We start from the raw sequence: 22,755 nt of genomic DNA, 5'->3' as shown, positions 1-22,755 counted from the left end.
AGTTCATATGGCCTGCCATGACCTCAAACTCTTGGTATAAAACCTTTACAATCTCCCATCCCCAAGGTTGGCCAATGGTCTACTGGCCTGGAAATGTCTGTTGTTCTAAAATTTCCTGACACTTCCAGGCTTTTCAAACCTGCCTTGAAATGCATGACTCCAACCCTCATACCTGTCCTGGGAGACCCCCACAATGCTCTTTAGCAGATACGAGTTACCTTCGAATGTGTGATGTTCTTGACAGGTATTTAACCCATGGCTGATATTACCAGAAGTCATTAGACAAGGCCTTCAAATGAAAGCAGTCAGGGAGCCAGAAGCATGGACGAGGGTGATGCTGAAGTTGGAAGGGACTTTTGACACCACTTAATCCAACTGCTCATTTTCCAGGAGAAGAAACACAGGACCTGTGTGAGTTGAGTTGCCCAAAGTGTGCCAACCAACTGAAGGTTTTGTAGGGACTAAAACTAGACCTTACAACTCCAAGCTGATGTCAATATTTCATGAGCATATTCTGTAAATTATCCCCAAATATTAGAAGTATTAAATTGTTCAGTGACGCTCAATAAAAAATGCTGCAATTATTACCTGTACCACAGTTTGAGTTTTCAGGTATCATCACATGTTAAGTTTTATATTATTTGAAACATGTATTTTAAAACTTTGAGGTAGAAATAACACTTCTTTATTTAAAAAAAAATTACTGGAAAACACAGATGAAAAAACCTGATATTTGTTGACACCTCAAAAACAGTCTACATATGTTACAGTAGTACATTTAGCTATTTTATGCATTTGGTTTTCTGCATAGTTTCCAAAATGTTCTAGAAGACAGCAATACTTTAAATGGAGTCAGCTGGAGTTTTTAGAATTATTTTAAGAAAACCACAATCTTCTTTTGTCCTCTTGCATTCCCAAGAGCTCTGATTGGTTGATATTCATCTTTGCTTGGTTCTTATCAACAAAAGCTAATGTTAGACTGAATTTAACGAATCCATCAAAACCACAGAAAAATTTTCCTTTCACTCCCTCCAACATTTTGTTTCTCTTTAGGCGTAGGAGGTAACACTTTCCATGCGGCAGACCATCCGAATAAGTGTGGGTTAAAATGGTCAGTTGTGGCTCTGTGTCAATCATGGGGGTCTTCATGCTAAAAGAGGCCGCTTGTCTACTGGGAGAATGTTCTGAAGGCTGGGCCCTGTATCCCTCTCCAAATGGCCATAATTATTTGGGAAAAACTGAAAATATCACAGCATAGAGAGCTTACCCTTCTACCTGGGGTTGGGGACAAGTGGAGGTAGATGTTTTATCTTTATTCTCTAATAATATCTGCTCCTTGCTAAATCTTGGGTGAGCACTAGACATCTCCACTAACACAGGCAATCTTCCTCAAGCATAGTGTTATGTTCATGGAAAGAAAGCTGAAAAATAAACTTTAAGCTACCTGATGCTGCTGCTTCATAATACCTCCCCTTTTATGGTTCTTCACATTTTTCAAAGTGCTTTCGTATGTACACATATATCACTTACTCACAAAAGCTGGACAAGTGGTGTGTGAGGCAGAATGCTAAGATGGCCTCCAAGATTTCTGCCAGTTGATGTATATGCCCTCAAAATCCCCTCACTTTGAGTGTGGGCAGGACCTATAAATATGAGATAGTCACTCCTGTGATTACAGTTAAGATTTTATCTTAGCACACAGAAGAGAGGTTGTCCTGCCGACTTTGAAGAAGCAAGTAGTTGTGCTAGAAAAGGCCCTGTGAGCAGACCATATGGTAAGGGCAGCCCTAGTTGCTCAGTTATCCCCAATGGAGAGCTAAGAAGAAAACAGGAATCTTCATCTTCAGCTATAAGGAAATGACAGCCAACAGCCTGAGAGAGCTTGGAAGTGATTCTTCACCCAGTGTCCAGATGAAAACATTACATGCCCCACAACTTGATTTCAGCCTTCTGAGATCCTGTGCAAAAGACCCTGTCCAGGCCTCTGATCTACAGAACATGTGCAACAATAAAGGGCTGTTGTTTTAAGCCACTAAGTTTGTGGTAATTTGTTGTGTAGCAATAGAAAACTAATAAAAGCCAAGGTAAATAATAATATAACCATTTCACCAATAAAGACACTGGTTCAGAAAGATGAACTGATTTGGTTAATTTTATTTTGAATACCAATGACAGGACTGACAGCGATACTTTGGATCTTCATTTATGCTCCAGCATTCTTTCCACATACCATAATGCTCCACACTAATGAGTATTAGTGGTGGGTATTCTTTACCTTGCCCATCAACAAGATAGATACTTGAAAGTACATTATATTGTCTTTCTCTACACAGCTCAATGCAGAGTAAAGCAATGATTTTATTAATACTCATATCAGTTCTGGAGTAGTAAAATATTAATCAGTATCATATTAAATGTTAAGTTGATAATATTTTTAAAGGTTCTCAAATCAAACGTCAATCTTCATCACTAAACAAACAATATTGTGTATAGTCAAGATCAGGAAATGTGATAGGTAATTCTACCCACTTTTTGTACTGTTTCTTTGGCATATTATTTTTGAAAACCACTACAAAATTCTTTATTTTGAGACAAGGCAAATCTAAGCCTTTGTGCACCATCATCGTCCCCCAAGCCTGAAAAACAAAAGACAGTGAGAGGAAAAATTAAATGCACATTCAATTAAGAATTCCTTTAGGCCAAAATAAAAATAAATCCACAGCAATTTACTCACTTGGCCACATTTTTTGCAGATAATCTCGCCATTTGTTTGATAGTCTACAAATTTCTTTTGTAAGGCTTTGTTTCCTCTCACAGTGTAGAGTTCTCTAAAATTATCAAGAAGTTAAAAAAAAAACAAAACTCTGAGAATTCACAATGGACAAATATGCAGCCTATGGGTGCATGCTGTTGGACCTGAAGGTCATCCACAGGCATGCGTATCCCACGTTTTATTCCTTCTCTTCTTCTGCCCCTGCAGATCATCAGCATATGCCCCCTTTCACACACCCCTCTCAAGGGTCATGTTGCCTTTGGTGTCTTCTTCCAAGCTGGTCGATTATGCTAATGAAATTTAAGTTGTCCAAAATTGTGAGAACACATATGAGTATACGCCAAACTAATGTGCCTTGGATCAAAATGGCTTTGGGTCTTACACGTCTCCCTCCCCGCCCCAGTGCAATATTTGAAAAAAATGACTTTTTAAATAGGGATATAATGTGGGGGCTAATGGAGGGGAAGTTCTGAAAAATAATGAGTCTCATTTGTCCTATTTTTGAAGGACATTCACAATATAACCTACTTCACCTCTTACAGAGAAACCTGGCGTCTTCCTGGACTTACTTGAATACTGGTGTCATGTTGACGTGGTGCATTTTCTCTATGACGTGGATATCTTCTCCAGAGCAGGCTAGCTCGCCACAATTCTTGCAGAGGAAGTTTATTAAAGATGGGTTTTCCTTGTAGCACTTTGCAATACTTCTCTTGATTTTCATTTTCTTTTCCATTATACTTTGCATCTGTAATTCCAAAATCTGCATTGAGAAAAAAAAAAAGTGTTTCTTTTTTTTCACAGTTTGACTGAAGTAATTCTCCTGGAATTCAGAGATCTTAGATAGTTATGAAAATGTAGACTTGGCCATAGTCTAGAAATAAAAATAATGAGGTGATTTCCCCCAAAGAATTTCGCATATAATCCTTCCCTGCGATCAAGGAAATGTGGAACCCTCAAGTGTTCTGAAAACCACCTCTTCCATTTTAGACAAGTTCTATAATGAGAAAGTCCTTTCTTTGAAGAACAAACACTGCTATTACATTACCAATAGTCTTCTCTTACCTGTGATAAGCCTCCCAGTTTCTTTAAGCTTTTTTCACATATTATAATTTCTAGACCCTTCGCTATCTTAGTTAATCTCTTCTTTACACATTTGTGGCAGAAACTACTAGTTTCCCACCCAGTGTCCATTCTTCCTGGGAACAGAACTATAATTGCATCCTGGGTGGAAATATGCTAGCTAAATGACTACATTTCCAAGCCAGTAATCAACGAGACATAAGATGTTGAACAGATTTTCCAGAAAGGCTCCTTAAGTATCAGATAGCTGTCATTTCACTTTTTACCTTTTCCATCTTCTTCCTTCTTCCTGACTAAAATGAGCATATGACAGTTGAAATTCAAAAAACTATCTTTGACCTGGATGATGGAAACCAAATACTAAAAGGGCAGAGAAGAGAGAAAGAGAAGAGTCTTGCCTTCCTCATGACATCATGGAGCTATCATATGGATCTAAATAGTCCACATTTTTTTATGAGAATATGTCCTTAAACCCCTGTATTCAAGGCTGTGTGGTTAGTGGCACAATTTATTTCATAGCAGAAACAACATACAGACAGAAAACTTGAGATAGATACTGGCCAGTTCTCACACGTATACAAATTCACAGTAGGAAAATCTGGTTCTTAAGTAATTTACCTCCAAACTGAACCTCTCTCAAATTGTGGAGGAAGCCATTGTTTTCCTGAAGACTGAGAGGGAAGTTTTAGTAAACATAAACTATTAGTGGTGATGAACAAAGCTGAATGGTCCATGTCTGGCTCTCACCTCGTTTTAGGCTTTGATTCAAGATAGCCATATTTAGTACAAAAAAGAGAACTAAACCTTGTGAGCAACCCATGGGTCATATGATAATTTAATCAGACAAGTACAAAGACTAATGTCCTGTAAATGATAGCAATGTAAAAGATTGAAGTATTCTGTTTCCTAAAAGTTTAATTAGGTTGTTCTTGTAAGATATTTATAATTCGGTGGGCTGATAAAAGATGATTTGACATAGTACCACATACATGGAGGGCAATCAAGGAACACCTATAGGTTTGACAGGAAAGATAAAAATAAATCTAAGGTTAATATATGGGTACGCAACCAGGACACCAGGAACTAAAGGATTAGCTCCAAAATAGTAAAGAATATGAAAAATCAGAGGGGCAAAAAAATATTACAAAACTTAAGAAATATATAGGAGGCACAGAGGCAGTCAGTCAAAGTCTAAATAAAATGTAATGACATGGGAAAATTTGCTGAGTCATTGTTAGGGAAAATGCTTCAAGTCTTTACATTATTTCTAAAAGTCTGGTTTAGAGGCTTTTGGTTAGGTACAAATTCTGTAAATGACATTATCTTCTGTGTCAGTGCTCACCATTTATTAGCAGCAGCCTGAAAACTGTGTTGAGAATGATTCTTAACTCAGAAGAAGGATGTGCTGGGACCTAGTAGCAAAGTCTGCTGCAGCAATGTCTGCCTAGGGAGCCACACAGATTAGTAGTGGAATGTGCCCCTGCATCATTGCTGTCCCTGCTCTCAGTCTGTCAGCCTGGAGTTGCTTTTGGAGGGCAGGTCTCTGAGCCAAAGGAAACCTAAGAAGGTAGGTGATTTGGGGCCCCCAGTGAGATGTAGGCATAATCTGGAAAATTTTGACCCATAAACTCTGGAGATGGCCTAGAGTATATCCAAAACACCTGGTCTCAAAAGATCAATCTCTGAAAATATCCACTTGATTAACTTTCCAGCGACATTATTTGGCCACAGATGTTTGATTTGACATTACCAACTGTTTGGTTTGCCTTATATTTAAAGGGGTTTTAAAATATAAGTTTGTGTAGAAACCTGGCCAGGAAACCTTGGAGTTGGTTATAGCAATGCACACCAATTTAAAAGCATCCCTTTCGTGAAACTCTATTTAGGGTAGAGCCAATTCCAATGTTAAGAAACTAACATTCACACCCATATGCAAGGGTGTGAATTTTCTTCTAAATGGATTGTTTGCTATTATAGTAGTTACAGTCTTTAATTCAGTGGTATGGGGGATTTCCTGAAATATTGTAGAAATGCATTCTTCCCTCACTACATTCCTCTTGCAGCTCAAATGACTCTACATTAGTAAAGTGAGATGCAGCTGATGACATATTATGTATTTTCTTATCATTCAGATCTAGCCTCAATGTCTCTCCTTCTAAGAGACTTTCCCCAAATACCCACTCTATAGAGTATTTATCAAATAACTTGTTTCATATTGTCTTATTCTAATTCTGTAGCATTTATTCTTATGTGATGCATTTCCTGCTTCATTTTTGTTTCTTGTTTCTCCTCCTCAAATCTCATTATGTGTACTGTAGACTATAAGCCTCATGCAGCAAGGGTCTATATGTGTTATTTGTTACCATGTTCTCTCTCTAGAACATTGCCTGGCACACAGTAGGCACTTCATAAATATTTCTGGAATGAAAAACTTGTGCCTGTACAAACAGATTGAGTCAAACCAAAATTAACAGGTTGCCTTCAATGAGTGAGATGTACTAGTCTTTCTGATCAAGGGCAGACTAAATTTATATCATCAAAGTTTATGGTTGGTTTCACTGGAACAGCAGCCTGACAATTTCTGCCCATCATAGATCTTGATTTTTTGTATGTGAATCTGGACTAAGCACAGCTCGTCCCAACTGGAACTAAAATTCAGCATAATTTCTGTCTTGAGACTTAGCCACAAAGCTATCAATGGCAACAACGTGCAGCCACTTTAAAGTAAAAAATAAATTCAGAGAGGGCCAATAACAATACCTTACGAGCATACTCCTCTGGGTTCATATTTTGAACATGGTCTATAGCTTTATACATCATTTTCTCTCGGAAATCATTAACTATCTCACGTTCAATAACTCCTGAGTTACTGTGGGCAACCAGGACGTAGGTACTCTCATCAGCTCTGGCTCGACCACGGGCCTGAGAACATAAAGAAATCAAGTAAATGAAGGGTTATGCTTTTCTGTGAACGCTCTCATTTTTGGCCTGGAATGGTATTCATTGCCCCATGTCCCAGTCTGCAAGTAATTTCTCTATTCTCAGTAAAGTTAGTTATTATCCATTTTTTGTAAATCGTTTCTTTGAAATTCAAAATGCACTTTAATGAACAATGTTCTAGAACAATGATGGTTAGGTTACTACACCAACCCTCAAGACCTTCAATTATACAAGACCATCCTGACCACCCTTTTTGTTCCCGGGAACCTTCTTTCAATGTGGGCACCAGCATCATTGACTTGCAATAGGGACACACTCCTCCGGCCTGGTAGGAGGGATGGATATCTCTGACCTTGACACCATGGCTGTTGAGAATACAGTTCTGCTCCTGGTATCTACGCTGAATTTTGAGCACCTTTCCCCATGAAAACATGATCATCATAGTGATAAATTTCTATAGTCCCCTTTAGAAATTGATATTTAGGAACATTTTGAGTAACAGAAAATATTGTGGCTTGGCCCAGGAACCTAACTACCAACTATAATATTATCTGTATGAAAATGCATTCAGTGTAATAAACTGCTAACAAACTAACTCTTGAAATACAATTATTTCCTAATATGGTGGTTATCTGGTTATCTTAGTCTTCTATGACTTGTCTTCCATGCCAAAGTACAATTTAATGTATTTTAAAAAGAGACTTTAGGATAAAGGACCTCAACATGAGGCAGGAATCTATCAAAATGCTAGAGGAGAACACAGGCAGTAACCTCTTCGACACTGGCCACGGCAACTTCTTTCAAGACATGTCTCCAAAGGCAAAGGAAACAAAAGTGAAAATGAACTTTTGGGACTTCATCAAGATAAAAAGCTTCTCCACAGCAAAGGAAACAGTCAACAAAAGAAAGAGGGAACCCAGAGAATGGGAGAAGATATTCGCAAATGACACTACAGACAAAGGGCTGATATCCAAGATCTATAAGGAACTCCTCAAACTCAGCACCCAAAAAAACAGATAATCAAGTCAAAAAATGGGCAGAAGACATGAACAGACACTTCTCTAAAGAAGACATAAAAATGGCTAACAGACACATGAAAAAATGTTCATCATCATTAGCCATCAGGGAGATTCAAATCAAAACCACATTGAGATACCACCTTACACCAATTAGAATGGCCAAAATTAACAAGACAAGAAACAACAAGTGTTGGAGAGGATATGGCAAAAGGGGAACACTCTTACACTGTTGGTGGGAATGTGAGTTGGTACAGCCACTTTGGAAAACAGTGTGGTGATTCCTTAAGAAATTTAAAATAGAGCTACCCTGTGACCATACAATTGCATTACTGGGTATTTATCCCAAAGATACAGATGCAGTGAAAAGAAGGCCATCTGTACCCCAATGTTCATAGCAGCAATGGCCACTATCGCCAAACTGTGGAAAGAGCCAAGATGCCCTTCAACAGATGAATGGATAAAGAAGATATGGTCCATATAGACAATGAAATATTACGCCTCCATTAGAAAGGATGAATACCCAACTTTTGTATCAACATGGACGGGTCTGGAGGAAATTATGCTGAGTGAAATAAGTCAAGCAGAGAAAGTCAATTATCATATGGTTTCACTTACTTGTGGAGCATGAGGAATAACATGGAGGACATTAGGACAAGGAAAGGAAAAGTGAATTGGGGGAAATCAGAGGGGGAGACGAACCATGAGAGACTGTGGACTCTGAGAAACAAACTGAGGGTTTTGGAGGGGAAAGGGGTGGGGGGACGGGTGAGCCTGGTGGTGGGTATTAAGGAGGCAAGTATTGCATGGGGCGCTGGGTGTGGTGCATAAAAAATGAATCTTGTAACACTGAAAAAATAAAATTAAATTAAAAAAAAATAAAAAAGATTTTTAGTTAATGTTATAGGAAGAATATTATTTATATTAACCATTACAACTCCCATACATACTCAACAAAAGGTAACAATTATATGGTTAAGATAGTATGGGTTAAGATAGAGAAAAAGTGAAACTAAATGGAAATAAGGACATTTCACTTTTGTCTTGCATGTATAACTCTGCCTCTCCCAACATGTTATTATGAAAAATTCCAAACACACACAAAAAAATGCAAGAACAGGGAGGAAAATGCAGAAATAGTAGAGCTCCCTAAGGTTTGTGCATATTACTTGTCAGACACTTTAGGGACACTGCACTTCAAATTCCTGGTCCAGCTGGGAGCTCACAGACGTCCTAGGGATGAGGGGGCCTCTTTCAACTCTTACACACAGGCCAGTGTCCTGTTTCTAAAGAGTCTTGGGACACAGAAATAACCAAAGAGTTGTTTAGAAATACAACAGTTATCTGTTGTCATATAAATTAAAAGACACCATAAAAGGCAGTAGGAAGAAGCTCTTCAAAGTTTCTTTTTCTTTTAATTGAGGTATAATTGACATATAACATTATATTAGTTTCAGGTGTGCAATACAAAGATTTGATATTTGCATAAGGTGCAAAATGGTTTCTTTTTTAGAAGGAGAATAGATATATTTTATTTATTTATTTGTTTTTAAATATTTATTTATTTATTTGAAAGAGAGAGAGAGAGAGATCACAAGCAGGCAGAGAGGCAGGCAGAGGGGGAGCAGACTCCCCGCCAAGCAGAGAGCCCGATGCGGGGCTCGATCCCAGGACCCTGAGACCATGACCTGAGCCGAAGGCAGAGGCTTTAACCCACTGAGCCACCCAGGCGCCCCTGGAGAATAGATATATTTTAAAACTATTTGTGCTGTTTTGCTAAAAGAAAACACACACCACAAAATCCAAAATTAATGTATTAGAGGTATTAAATGTACCTGAACCATGGCTATTTCATTAGTGACGAGACCATAACGGATAACGATGTTACATTCTTTAATATCCAGACCTTCTTCTGCCACTGTGGTAGCGATAAGCAGATTTATTTTTCCTGTGCGGAATTTACTAATGACTTCTTTTTGTTCATTCTGTAGAAACAGTTTAATAAATTAAATTTTGTGATGCAAAACACATTAAAATCTTCTAATTAGCAGAAAAAATAATAAATTGCAACTGGTCAGTGCAAATCAAAGGATTAGATCATACACGGATTCACTGCCATCTGTTTTTGGCATTGAACAAAGACATGATGGTGAGACAACATTTGATTTCCAATCTGGGATTACCACACAATAACAAAAATATTTCCATCATCCAGTCTGGAAGTGGAAAGACCATCATTTATGCCAAGGAAATAAATTGATGGGTGACTTAGGAGGGAAGAAAAAGGAGACACTTTCAGTGGCGACGAGGATAAGGCAATGAGAGACTAGAATGGGCTTTGCTTTTTACTACATTAACTTCAGAATCTTTAATATTCAGAAAATAAGATTCAGTGACACTTTTAAAGATCACTGAATTTTGAGTCACAGATAAAATCACACATTCTATGCCACGTCTGGTCACTGTAGGAGTCACTCGAGCAGGAAACCTATGAAGGACATGTGAGAAACAGAAAATGTTGGCTGCCTCCAGGAAGGGAGCAAGAAGACTGGAGAACAGTGCCCTGAACCTTATTAATTCTGAAAGAGGTAAATATATTATGTGCCCAAAGAGAAGATTAAATAAAAATGAAATAATAAATTATTAAAAACATAATTTTAATAACTTATTAACTTTAAAAACTCTCAATTTTGAAACTTAATGTAAGTAAAGAAATAAAAGTACTCTGGCCCTTGCAGAGGAGAAGTGGGAAAGCATAAACCTAGCCCGATAGGGCCAGTGTGGTTTTGTTCTCAGACTCATCAAAGCTGTTGGTCCAGTCGGCCTCTGGTGCACATTCACGCTATCTTTTATCCCAAAACATTAAACATTAGACAAAAATAAATAGGTCAGACCAATAGTGTGTTCTCCCACCCTCTCCCCTTTCTTCTTAGAGGCAGTGTGTGTCCTTTTTGACTCCTAAAGGCTGAAGAATTGTGCAGAAAAGCCTCTCTCCAGTCTTCTCTGATAATTTCTCCCTCTCACACTCATGTACACTAATAAGAGTTTACAAGTCTTTGGATTTTGGCAGAAGATGTCTGCGCTATTCAAAAAAAGGAACTTTAGGGGTGCCTGGGCAGCTCAGTCAGTTAAGTGTCTGCCTTCAGCTCAGGTCAGGATCCCTGCTCAGCAGGGAGTCTGCTTCTCCTTCTCCGTCAGCTCTCACCCCTACTCCCCAACTCGTGCACACGCACTCTCTCTCTCTATCAAATAAATAAATAAAATCTTATAAAAAAGAGTAACTTTAACCATGAGAATTTCAGACAGAGTTAGTCCCTCAAATCATCTCAAGTAAATGCCGACTCCCTCTCCCAATGAGTAAGTCCAACTGTTCACAAGGGGAGGATGTGGGGTGTAAGGAAGGGGTGTGCTTTATTTTGACATGTAGCCCCCAACTCTGAAATGGCTAAAGAGCAAAAAGTCACTTGACAACATATTTTCCTTTTGTACCTCACCTCTTTTCAAAGAGGAGCTGAGGCCATATTTAACCAAAGTCATAATACTAAAGTTAATATGACAGAAACTTAAAAACAGGAGTGGAAGAATATAAGATGTACTATATGTAAGGAGTAACACAGAGGCAGTGAGACTGAACGTCAGTTTTGCCTGTGAGCTCCCTGAAAGCTAGGGCAAAAAGGAAACAAATTAAGTAAACTAGCTCTCATCAAAAGGAGGAAGTAATCTCCTCACCCAAGGAAAACGGTCCTTTCTTTCTCTGGCATAAATTTTCGAGGCAACTTTACCTGAGTACATGCAGAGAGTATATTGAGCATTATAGTGCAAATTTCAAAAAAAAATTTTCCCCAGCAAACATTAAAACAGATTTAATTTGTTCCAATGGACTGAATTTTGATGACCATGAGATAACTAGAGTGTCTCCTTGTCCAGCAAGACTCAAGGTCAATATGACTTTAAAAGAATGTTTTATTCTAACAAGCCATACTTGTAATGTCTACAAGGGCCTTTTTTTCTCCCATGGGTTTTACTGTGCACACGATAAGTAGTATAACGAAATGAAAACAAAACAAAACAAATCTTAAAAAGGAAAAGAAAATCACTCATAGTCCCAAATCTCTAACACATGAAATGTCTTCATTTTTCCAAGTTGCCTTACAGATCTCATCCTATGCAAACATATTCTACATTTTTCTAATTATAATGCACATATTTTTGTGGGGATTTGATTTTTCCACTTGATATTATATCATAACCATTTTTCCATTTTGTTACTAAGTTTAAATGTCAATCATTTTTGCAAAGGAAACTCAATTTCTAAAGTTCCTCCAAGTATGTGAAAAAAAGTGACTCCTGACAAAGCTTAGCTTATCAGACACCAGATTAGATTGCTACTCAACTCACATTTTATTTTAAGAACAAGCATTCTATAAAATTATTTGGGGGGGGCAAGAGAATTGATGGAAAAAAAGACTACAAGAATTTGGGAACAGTAATAACAGCATAACGAAAGAAATATAGAAGGATGTTTTCACCTGTGTCATGGGCTTGAACTCACTGCTGTGTCCAGCTCCAATCAGATGATGGGCTTTGACTCCTACTTCTGCAAATTTTTTATTTTCAGTAATCCACTGGGAAAGGGCATATGCACTCTGTCGTGTTTTTGTGAAAATTATTCCTCGGGCTGATTCCTCAGTCCTTGTATATTGTTCCATAATGGTGTTTCTTAATTTGGTCAGCTTTTCATTTTCATGTTTTGGGTTTTCAGCCAGCTTTTTCAACATTCTCCTGTTTTCTTTAAAGAAGAATTAGTTTGAATTATAAAACGTGAATAAATTACAGTGGGAGATTTTATGTGATGAGACACTGAGATGTAGTTGAGCTACCGTTAATCTTCTGCTATCTAATGATCAGGCTAGCTTAGTAAATAAATATATTGCAGTCTTGTTGACAATAAAACCAGATGACCAAGTGACTGATTGTGATTACACAATTATGGCTAATCTGAGCCCATGGGAAAGAGCCCCAGTATGAGTGGGATTTCCTCTTTCAAAATGAAAGATGATTTTAAGAGGGCCTTTCGGAGAGCTCTTGAGAAGCAGCAGGCTCACACCAAAAGGCAAATGCATCAGAGTATGCAATCAACATAACATTGATTCTTACCGAAAAATAAATCCATGAGAAATCTATCTGTCTTATCCAGGCTCAAAGGTTTCTTTTCATCATCTTCATCTTCATCACCACCACCATCTCCATCCTCACCACTCTCATCACTTTCATCTTCTTGGACTGCATACTTCTTTTCTTTCTCATCATTATAGAAAGCTTCAAGGTGATTATATGCATCAATTGTTCGAATTGTATCATTAATTTGTAGGGCCTCATTGTACTTCCTCAAATGCTCTGCACAAACCCGTTCTTTGCGATTTCCTTCTCGTGCAGCTATGAAAGAATATGTTTATAATATACAGTGAAATCATGGTAGAACACACTCTTTAAAATTGTAATGTGGACTGGAATATGTTTATGATACTGAGTCCAAAATTGGCTTCATGTTGGTTTTGAGATGGCCAAGGTAAGGCTCAAAATGCGCCTTGAGCTCCGAAAGTTTTCCAATCCCTAGACTGGCTACCTGAGTTCTGGATCAGCAAGAACACAGACCTGATCTGTGCCGACTCAGAAGAATGACATGAAAAACATTTCAGTTGAGTTTGCATTTGGAGACAGAAACAATATTTATCTTAATATGTTAAACATACAATAAGTGAAAGACTCTGGAAATAAAGAGAAAATGGATGGATTGGTGCTTCTTTCCTTAGATAAGGTATTAGAAACACGTATTAGAGGTATTAGAATTAGAAACATGTTCATCCTGGGGCACCTGGGTGGCTCAGTTGTTAAGCGTCTGCCTTCAGCTCTGGTCACGATCCCAGGGTCCTGAGATCAAGCCCTGCATCGAGCCCCGCATTGAGCCCCGCATTGGGCTCCCTGCTCAGTAGGAAGCCTGCTTCTCCCTCTCCCACTCCCCCTGCTTGTGTTCCTTCTCTCGCTGTGTGTCTATCAAATAAATAAATAAAACCTTAAAAAAAAAAAAAAGAACATGTTCATCCTTATACTGCTTCAAACACAGAAATTTCATTTGATATTCCATTTGCTCTCAGTTTGGTTGAGAATATATGACATATCATCTGAAATCTTGGCATAAACATGGAATAAACTAAGTGTTAGGTCAAAACCCAAATTACCTTTTTTTTCCATTTGAGTGGTCCATTGTTCATAGGGTTGAGTTCCAAAATCTGGCATTGGACTCATTTGGCAAAAACTTTGAATCTTGTTCATTATTTCTAAAAGTTTATCTTTAAATGGATCCTAAAAATAAATTATACTTATTTTTACATGCTTATATTGTTAAAGAAATAACATTATCTTTGTTAAAATAACTTCCATGTTATAATAAATTTGATTCAGAATCTTTGTCTGGACAAAGTAACAAGTTAATCTCTGACCACCTCTTTGTACATTTATTTTTAGTACATGTGCCGCTGAAGCGAGCACATTTTGTACATTTATTTTTTATCAGTAATCCACCCTTAAGCCACACACATACACCAACACTAGGCACTGCTACCAGAATTTCCATTTTAAAAGTTTCACAAAAATAAAGTTAATGGATAATGTGCACCTTGAATGCTAATAGTAATTTAAAAATATATGTATTAAAGCAATGCCCCCATATTTGGAAAGCCTGCAATGTAATTTAAGAAACATTCTCTTTGGACCAAGATGCCCTTCAACGGACAAATGGATAAGGAAGATGTGGTCCATATACACTATGGAGCATTATGCCTCCATCAGAAAGGATGAATATCCAACTTTTGTAGCAACATGGATGGGACTGGAAGAGATTATGCTGAGTGAAATAAGTCAAGTAGAGAGAGGCAATTATCATATGGTTTCACTTATTTGTGGAGCATAACAAATAACGTGGAGGACATGGGGAGATGGAGAGGAGAAGGGAGTTGAGGGAAATTGGAAAGGGAGGAGAACCATGAGAGAATACGGACACTGAAAAACAACCTGAGGGTTTTGAAGGGGTGGGGGGTGGGAGGTTGGGGGAACCAGGTGGTGGGTACTGGGGAGGGCACATATTGCATGGAGCACTGGGTGTGGTGCAAAAACAATGAATACTGTTACACTGAAAAGAAACTAAAAAAAAAAATTAAAAAAATTTTAAAAAATAAATTATAAGTAAATAAATAAATAAATAAATATTAAAAAAAAAAAAAAAGAAACATTCTCTTCAGAAGATTTGGTTTCAGTATTATTTTTACCAAAATAAAAAGTTAAGAGGCAGACTTGTAATGAGAATCAGGTGATGTATGCAAGTGTTGAATCACTATATTGTATACCTGTAACTAATATAACACTGTATGTTAATTAAGTGGAATTTTTTTTAAAAAGGTTAAGAGATAGAGTTTAAAAAAATAAAAGAAACCAGACACATAAGAGTGCATACTATATGATTTCACATATATAAAGTCCAGAGTCAGTCAAAACCCATCTTTGGTATTAGAAGTCAGGATAGTAGTTATCCTTGGGGGATGGGTGACTGGAAGGAGGCACGGGGGTTTTTAGGGTGCTGAAAAGGTTCTGTCTCTTAATCTGGATTTTGATTATACAGGTATATTCATTTTATAACATTTCAGCAATCTGTACACCTATGAAGTTGTACTTTTCCTCATGTCTGTTATACTTCAATAAAAAGTGTGTCAAAATAAGTCAGTTAAAAAGTAAGATGGCAACTTATTTTAAAAACGTATTCTGATGATTTTGTGGGGTTTTAAAAAATGACAGTATTGACATAATATACTGATCATAATGTCCAAACTAATACAGTTGATCTTTATAATCAGTGAAAATACTCATTGCAAAAGCACCATCAAAGTAAATATTTTACTTCTTTACCATGTCAGTATTGTCTTAAGAAAGTAAATATGCAAATTAGGTAGGATTCCCATTATCATTACCAACTGTAACCTGGTAGCAACAAAATGGCTCTGTGAAACGTCAGAAAACTAGTGCTGGAATTCACCCAGAAAGTAAAAAGAATAAAATGAACTACAGTAATTCCTCTAGTTTAGCTATACAACCCTCTCCATCCCACCCCCATGGCTCACATGTAGTCAAGCTTCTCTTCATATAAACTGAAAAACTAAAAGAGGGCTGGAAGATAGAATTTGCAGCAGTGTTTTGTTGCCTCATAACTAAAAAAAGAATAAAACTGTAACTTATTTTGCAAAAAATTTAAGATAATATTCTTCATATGGTTGGTATAAAAAAAATCTGTGCATCTTTCAGTTGAGTATGGTATTATAATGACTTGTTGAACACTACATCAAAAACTAATGATGTACTATATGTTGGCTAATTGAACATAATAAAAAAACAAAAGAACAAAAAATCTAATAAATATAAAATTTTAAGCACATACTTCTCTGGTGTCATCTGCAATTGCAAACTTTTTGCATGGCTCTTTAATTTGGTCTTTGAGTTGATGAATATTTTCTTTCACAGTTTTAATGGTACATGCATCGAGATTAGCACATATCTGGAAAAGAGATTTTTTTCAATATTCAAATATTTACTTTGCCTTTTCAACTGATTCAATGCAGAATTATTTTTATATAGCAAATAGTGACCGTGACTAACTAAATATAGCATTTTAGTATTGCTTTATTGTAGATCTGATTAACCAATACATTTATCTGAATGGACTAAAAAAAAAAAGCTTCTAAATCTTGGTGGATAATTCCAGAAAAAGAAGTGTATTTATTTTCATGCCTTAAATTCCATTTGCCAGCTGGAAAAACTGACATGGAAACAGTATAGCAAATTACAGAGATCAGTAGAAAATGGCTACAAGATAACCGCATTATATAAGACATTTTAAAGGTCATCTTGACATCCCTGGATTAGATTACCACCCTCTTCCACACATAAGGAGGACAATGTAAGTCTAGGATTAGCGAAAGCCTCGATGTGCCTGGATCTAGACTGGTGTTAGTCCTTAATCCCATAATAAATTATATCTTGGAACAAATAATTGTGCCTCTGTCTGTTTTACATGATTTTTACTGAATTCAACTTCAAGTAAAGGACTTAAAATATAAATGCAATTGCCTTAGTTACTCTGCCTTAGGTTACTCTGAATTCACTTAACACTTGAAATCAACAATAGTACTTGATGTGGTGTTACCATTTGGGGGCAGCTGACAAATAGTACAGCCTCAACTAGCGATTCTCATATCTCCGTTTCTCATTTAATTTGAATCACCCAGAATCTGAGAATCACATGGAACAAAAAAGGCACAGAAGAAAATACGCAATTTTGAAACTCATGGAGTATTATGAAAATTAGAAATTTTCATAGATTGTGCATATTTCTCTATCAAATGGATCATCAAGTTTAACGTAGATATTTAAAATAAGATATTTCATTTGTCTCAATTTTTCATGGATTCTATATGTACTCCATAATTTTTGTGGTATTTTTCTGTACCATAGTAATTTATTAGGGCATATTACTGTTTTGTAGAAGACTGAATATATTTACCTTAGCAAAAACATACTGATTTCACTTAACCAATGATCATAGAATACCTTCTTTTATGCACTCCATGGCACTTGGACTAATCTTACTCAAAAAGCCCAGGAAACACTGGCATTTGCTTTAGGGTGCTGTCGTCGTTGCTGTGGTTGGTGTTGTTGTATTACATAAAGTTAATGGCTTACTTTTAAAATATGATCCTTGGCTTCAGCTTGCCTTTTGGCTCCTCCAACACCTGGTGAAGCTGTTAGTCCTAGTATCTGAGGTAGGGGAATCACTGGTTTGCATTCTTTCTTGAGTTTATTGTTTTTCAACTTCTGTTTCAAGTAACGCCTCATGATGTTATTATAGACTGCTTCTTTGTTGGTGTGATGGCATTCATCAATGACAATGAGGGAAAAGTCTTAAAAGAAAATCCAAATGGTTCATTTGTCCATACCAGCAAGGAAGAGTGAAAAAAAGTACCTTAGAGGTAGTAAACTGAGCTGCCATGGGAATGTCTTTTCTTGAGCAGAATCCTAGTGCAGACCTCTCACTTTTTAAGAGGGCAATGTGACTGTGTTAGTCACCTTTACATCCAGAGGTCTATGTATATTAATTATGAAACTGTTCTTGTTAGTTATTATCCCGACTTAAAAGATTAGTTTCGGAAAGTTTATAAAGGTAAAAGTGTCATAGGATGGAATTCAATCCTTGCCTTATTCCCCCAAATTAATCAGGATTACACTTTCGTTCTTTAATGAAACATTTAAAGTTGAAGAGGGTTTTTTTTTTTAATGTAAAATGAGAACCATGTCATTTAAACAGAGATCATTTTGCCTTGTTTTAACATCGCATTTAATTATTACAATTATTATAATGATTATTTATACTTCTTTTCCTTTCTCTCACTTTCTCTTCCCTTCCCCAACAAAATAGAAAGGATTATATTTCATTCTATGGAAAAGATAGCATATCTAAGAGTTTCCATTAGCGTATGAAAATATCTTGTTGGTACCTAGAAATGAAAAGTAAATGGAAAGTCCAGTGAATGCTTGATTTAATACCATATTCATATATAAATAAAGCAATCTGATTAAAATGTATCATAATTTTTGTGTTTCCCCAAGAAAGTAGAAGAATTCATGAAAACTTAAGCAATGAAAGACAATCTAAATCAGAGATAATCTTTTTATTTTTACTTTTATTTTCTTTAAGTAAGCTCCACAGAAGGCATGGAGCCCAACACAGGGCTTGAACTCAGGACTCTGAGACCAAGACCTGAGCTGAGAACAAGAGTCAGACACTTAACCCACTGAGCCACCCAAGTGCCCCTAAATCAGAAATAATCATTTTAAATCAGCATTTTTAAAATTATTTAACTAATACACCCTGTTACCACCATCAATATTACTAATTCTTTTTTTTTTTTCCTAAAAATAAACACTTAAACCAACCTGAAAACTGGACACCATCATCTTCTCCTTTTTCTGAATTTGAAAGGGAGTTTTCAAGGATCTGAGCTGTACTGATGATAACGTCATAGGTTTTGACAACTTCTGGAAATGATATTTTCAATTGGGTATCACCACTTAATCCAATTGTATGATACCGTTTCTTCAAAAATGGTTCAAACTCTTTGCGGAAGAGCTGTTCAACTAGTGGCACCTTTAAAAATGACAAAATTAAAAAGAGAGAGAGCATGGTCAGGAAAAAGGAATTGATCAAAGGCCTATCATGTGGCAAACATTATCAGAGGTGTTTACATCAACAGTTAATTAAGCATAACAACCTATCCATCATTACATTCATTAATTTTCAATAAGCATTTACTAGATGCCTATTAGGTGTAGACATTGTATCTGAGACATAAAGATGTTTAAGATCTGGCTGACAACTTTGAGGAACTCAGTCTAGTTGAGCACATAGACTAAGACTAAACAACAAAAAAACAAATTATTAAAACAGAGTGTAATAATTCTCCCATAGAAATACACACAAAGTGACAGCAAAGAGGCCGAAGTAACTGAGTACTCAAAAGAAGGGTTTAGAAAGAATTTTAATCTAGTAAACCATGGGTGAGTGACAAGATAAATTAAAACTAAGGCCAAATAAAAAATAAATTCTGAATTCACAGCTCAGGGCCAGGCTATAAAGGGCTGTGAATACCATGCAGGATATTTTAAATTTAGTATAATAGTTCATAGGACCCTTGTGAGTTGTGTTTAGTGTTGATTTATTCCTGCTGTTTGTTTTGGGATAGGGCCAGAGGCAAAATGCCTAAAAAACTGAAGGGAGCAGAGAACCAAAAGTGAGGAGGTAAGACACTGCCTGGGAGAGCAAATGTGAGATGAAGGGGTCGACCACTAAAATAGCTTTGGTGGCTGAGAAAGAACAAAAGAGCAAACGGTTCGGCAAAATAAGTGGAAATATTTCAGAGGTGACTGGCATTACTGAGGGGAGTGTGTAGGCGTTGAGGTTACACAGTGTAATTGGCAATTCACAGTACCTTTGTCACTAGTAAGTCAAAATGCAGGTCTTCAGGAAGACCCTGACCTGCAAGACCATCATGTTGGAGATGGAGCCCACCGATACCATAGAGAATGTGAAGGCCAAGACCCAGGATAAAGAAGGCATCCCCCTGGCCAGCAGAGGCTCATCTTTGTAGGTAAGCAGCTGGAAGATGGCCACATTCTTTATGACTACAACATCCAGAAAGCGTCAACTCTGTAGTTGGTCCTCTGTCTAAAGGGTGGCTATTAATTCTTCAGTGTTGCATTTACAGTCCTCAGTGATGGCATTACTCTGAATTATGGCCATTTGCCCCAAATTAAGTTTAAAAATTAAATTACCACTTTCAGTACTAGCTGAACCTGTTGAAATTTTTAATCAAGATTTTGTTGCGTGGTAGCAAAAAAAAAAAAAAAAAAAAAAGTCCTTTCAGCTGGCTCTCGGTATGTCATAGTGTCTGCCGAAGGTGGTTGAGTTGACCCTTCAGTGCTACACATTACCAGTCTTTTTGAATACCTCCTAGATTAGGGAAAGGAATAACCAGGCCATCTTGAAGGTTATATCCTCGGAGAATTTTTCTCACGGGAGTCTAGGCATGTACAGTGTGGCAAATAGAGAGTGGGCAGGGAGAGTTTCAAGGGCCAGCATCAAAGAGTAAGCATTATACTCCTCATAATATAATTACCAGATAATGTGATCAATGGTTATCTTTCCACTGGTCTGCAGAACATGTGTAATTCATCTTTTTACCTGAAGTGAGCCCCACTTATGGGTAAAATGAGGGCTGGCTGATACTCCTGGCTGAAAACAGTGTACAAAGAACAATGCTTTGTATCACTGTCCAGTGTAAATAATGAAGCTAAAAGTGCATGTGGAGGGTAAAGGAGTAAAATGGAATCTATGAATTTAAAGGAAACAGTGCAGACCTAAAATCAACAACCAAGTCTGGTAAGTGGGAGAAAATAATACAAGGTGAGAAAAATAAGAAAAGAAACTTTCCATTAGTGTTTTCATTTTTTGTTTTATTTTTGTTTGTTTGTTGTCAATGTCAAGTCTCTGGTCCACCTGCCAAAAAATCATTTGAGAGATTTGGAAAATGCAGACTCCTGGGCCCCACCCAAGGGTCACTGAACCCAGGGACCATCTCTGGGGACACAATTCTGTGTGCAAAACCCACACACTTACATGAAACCTCTCATGTGACAGTGAGTCTTTAAAATGTGAGAACCGCAGCTCTTCTCTCTCTTACACAAAGTCATTTGTGACACAGTTTTCTAGAACTACTCTTTTCATTCTACTTGCATGAGACAAAGGAGCTAATCTGAAGAAGTAAGAAAGATTCTGAAGAAGAGAATGAAAATTAAACTTAGTGGGAAGAGATAGCAAGATCCAGAGGAGAGAAAGTCAGCCCTGAAAACTGCTCCAGCCACTTACTTATTATGTGACCTTGGACAAGTTACTGAATCAGGGCAATCCCTTCAATTTCTACATCAATAAAATGAGGATAATGTTAACCTATGGTAGCACTGTTGTGAAAATTAACCGAAATAGAGGCTGTCATTTTTCTGGTCCTCAGAAAACTTCCGTGATATTTTGCTGATCCTTTCCTTCCAGCAGTGTAGTGAAAAAAAGAAGGGCAGTTGGCTTCAGAAGATAAGGTTGACGTTTCAGCTCTGCAGCTTATTGGCAGGATGAGACCTGACAGACCAATTCAGAGCCCCAGTTTTCTGATGGGTAAAATGAGGATAAGTATGGTTACCTCATAAAGTAGCTGTGTGGACTTAATGAGATAGAATAAAATAATTAATATTACATCATGAAGTGCAATGCAATATTAATTATCTTATTATTAATACACATCTCTCACTTCTTGGAGGGCAGATTCCCGAGAACAGGATCTGCCTTTGATTTGTCTTTCAATCCCCCCCATGCTGCTGAATGATTGAAGAATCTCGATGCCAAGAGGTGACAATAGCAACCTGGGGTTCTGCCCATCAAGGATGAGTCAAGCCCTTCCAAAGAAACAGTATCTTCTGATCTACAGAACAAAAATAAGTTTTCACAGGAGGTAGCAGGTGTTGGAAATCCTGATACTCTCTCTGGGTGGCGTTGACTTCCTACTGAAGGACACAGAGAAAGCCAGATGCAAGTTTGACATGGCTAATTGGGAGGTGTGTGGTCCTCTTGGAGCCTTTTCCTGAGATGTGACAGAGTGTCTGCCAAGACTAATCAAACCCAACTGCTACCCACTTCTGCTGAATCATATGGGGCTGCATTATAGCATCTGAAGGAACCTGGGATTTATCTCTCGTGATGTTGAAGCCCTAGATAGGAAATAGAAAGTCTGGGAACACAGGTGGTGTTTTCATTTCTCCCTGCATTTGAAGGCGATAACTTTGGAAAGCATGGAGGCAGGGAGATGAAAGTAAACGATGTTAGTGGGGACAGGATTTCTCTTTTCGAGATCAAGGGTTACAGTACCGTCTATTAGGCCAAATACAGAAGTAAGGTGATGGGACATACAGGGCCAGGCTCAGCTGAAGAGAACTGAAGCTCAAGTTACTTTAAAATGGAAAGAAATGGGATGATAAAGTCAACAATTATGACATATATGGAAGAAGTAGTGGAGGGATTTCTAGTAATTCTTAGGGGAAAACAATAGAGGAGCAGACAATGAATTAGACTTATGTCCTTACGTGTCTGCACAACAGTGCAGTGAATACGAAAAATTAGTGAGGATAATTTAATATTTCAACATGGCTGCTCATGTGGATTTGTAAGAATCACCAGATCCAATGAAACGAAAGATTTGTGATGAGCTTACAGCACAAGAGGAGAAGCCATTATAAGAACAA

General features: G+C 37.3%; 1 protein-coding gene across 2 annotated transcripts in view; it reads right to left on the bottom strand.

The window, feature by feature from the left end:
- Nucleotides 1–2,136: 2,136 nt before the first annotated feature.
- IFIH1 (interferon induced with helicase C domain 1) overlaps nucleotides 2,137–22,755 on the bottom strand; it is a 55,842-nt gene continuing 35,223 nt past the window's right edge. For both annotated transcript variants that reach the window (XM_080798154.1, XM_080798155.1), the window contains 11 exons: nucleotides 18,847–19,057; nucleotides 17,596–17,813; nucleotides 16,295–16,411; nucleotides 14,049–14,172; nucleotides 12,967–13,245; nucleotides 12,339–12,598; nucleotides 9,645–9,794; nucleotides 6,614–6,775; nucleotides 3,343–3,533; nucleotides 2,735–2,828; nucleotides 2,137–2,636 (listed from right to left, as the gene is read on the bottom strand). In XM_080798154.1, coding sequence (XP_080654280.1) covers nucleotides 2,457–2,636; nucleotides 2,735–2,828; nucleotides 3,343–3,533; nucleotides 6,614–6,775; nucleotides 9,645–9,794; nucleotides 12,339–12,598; nucleotides 12,967–13,245; nucleotides 14,049–14,172; nucleotides 16,295–16,411; nucleotides 17,596–17,813; nucleotides 18,847–19,057 — 1,986 coding nt within the window. In that variant the 3' untranslated portion in view covers nucleotides 2,137–2,456. The remainder of the gene's footprint in view (nucleotides 2,637–2,734; nucleotides 2,829–3,342; nucleotides 3,534–6,613; nucleotides 6,776–9,644; nucleotides 9,795–12,338; nucleotides 12,599–12,966; nucleotides 13,246–14,048; nucleotides 14,173–16,294; nucleotides 16,412–17,595; nucleotides 17,814–18,846; nucleotides 19,058–22,755) is intronic.

This window comes from Martes martes, assembly GCF_963455335.1.
Source record: "Martes martes genome assembly, chromosome: 3".
NCBI classification, from domain to species: domain Eukaryota; kingdom Metazoa; phylum Chordata; class Mammalia; order Carnivora; family Mustelidae; genus Martes; species Martes martes.
The sequence above is the reverse complement of the archived record's forward strand: the minus strand, read 5'-3'. Positions and strand labels throughout refer to the sequence as shown.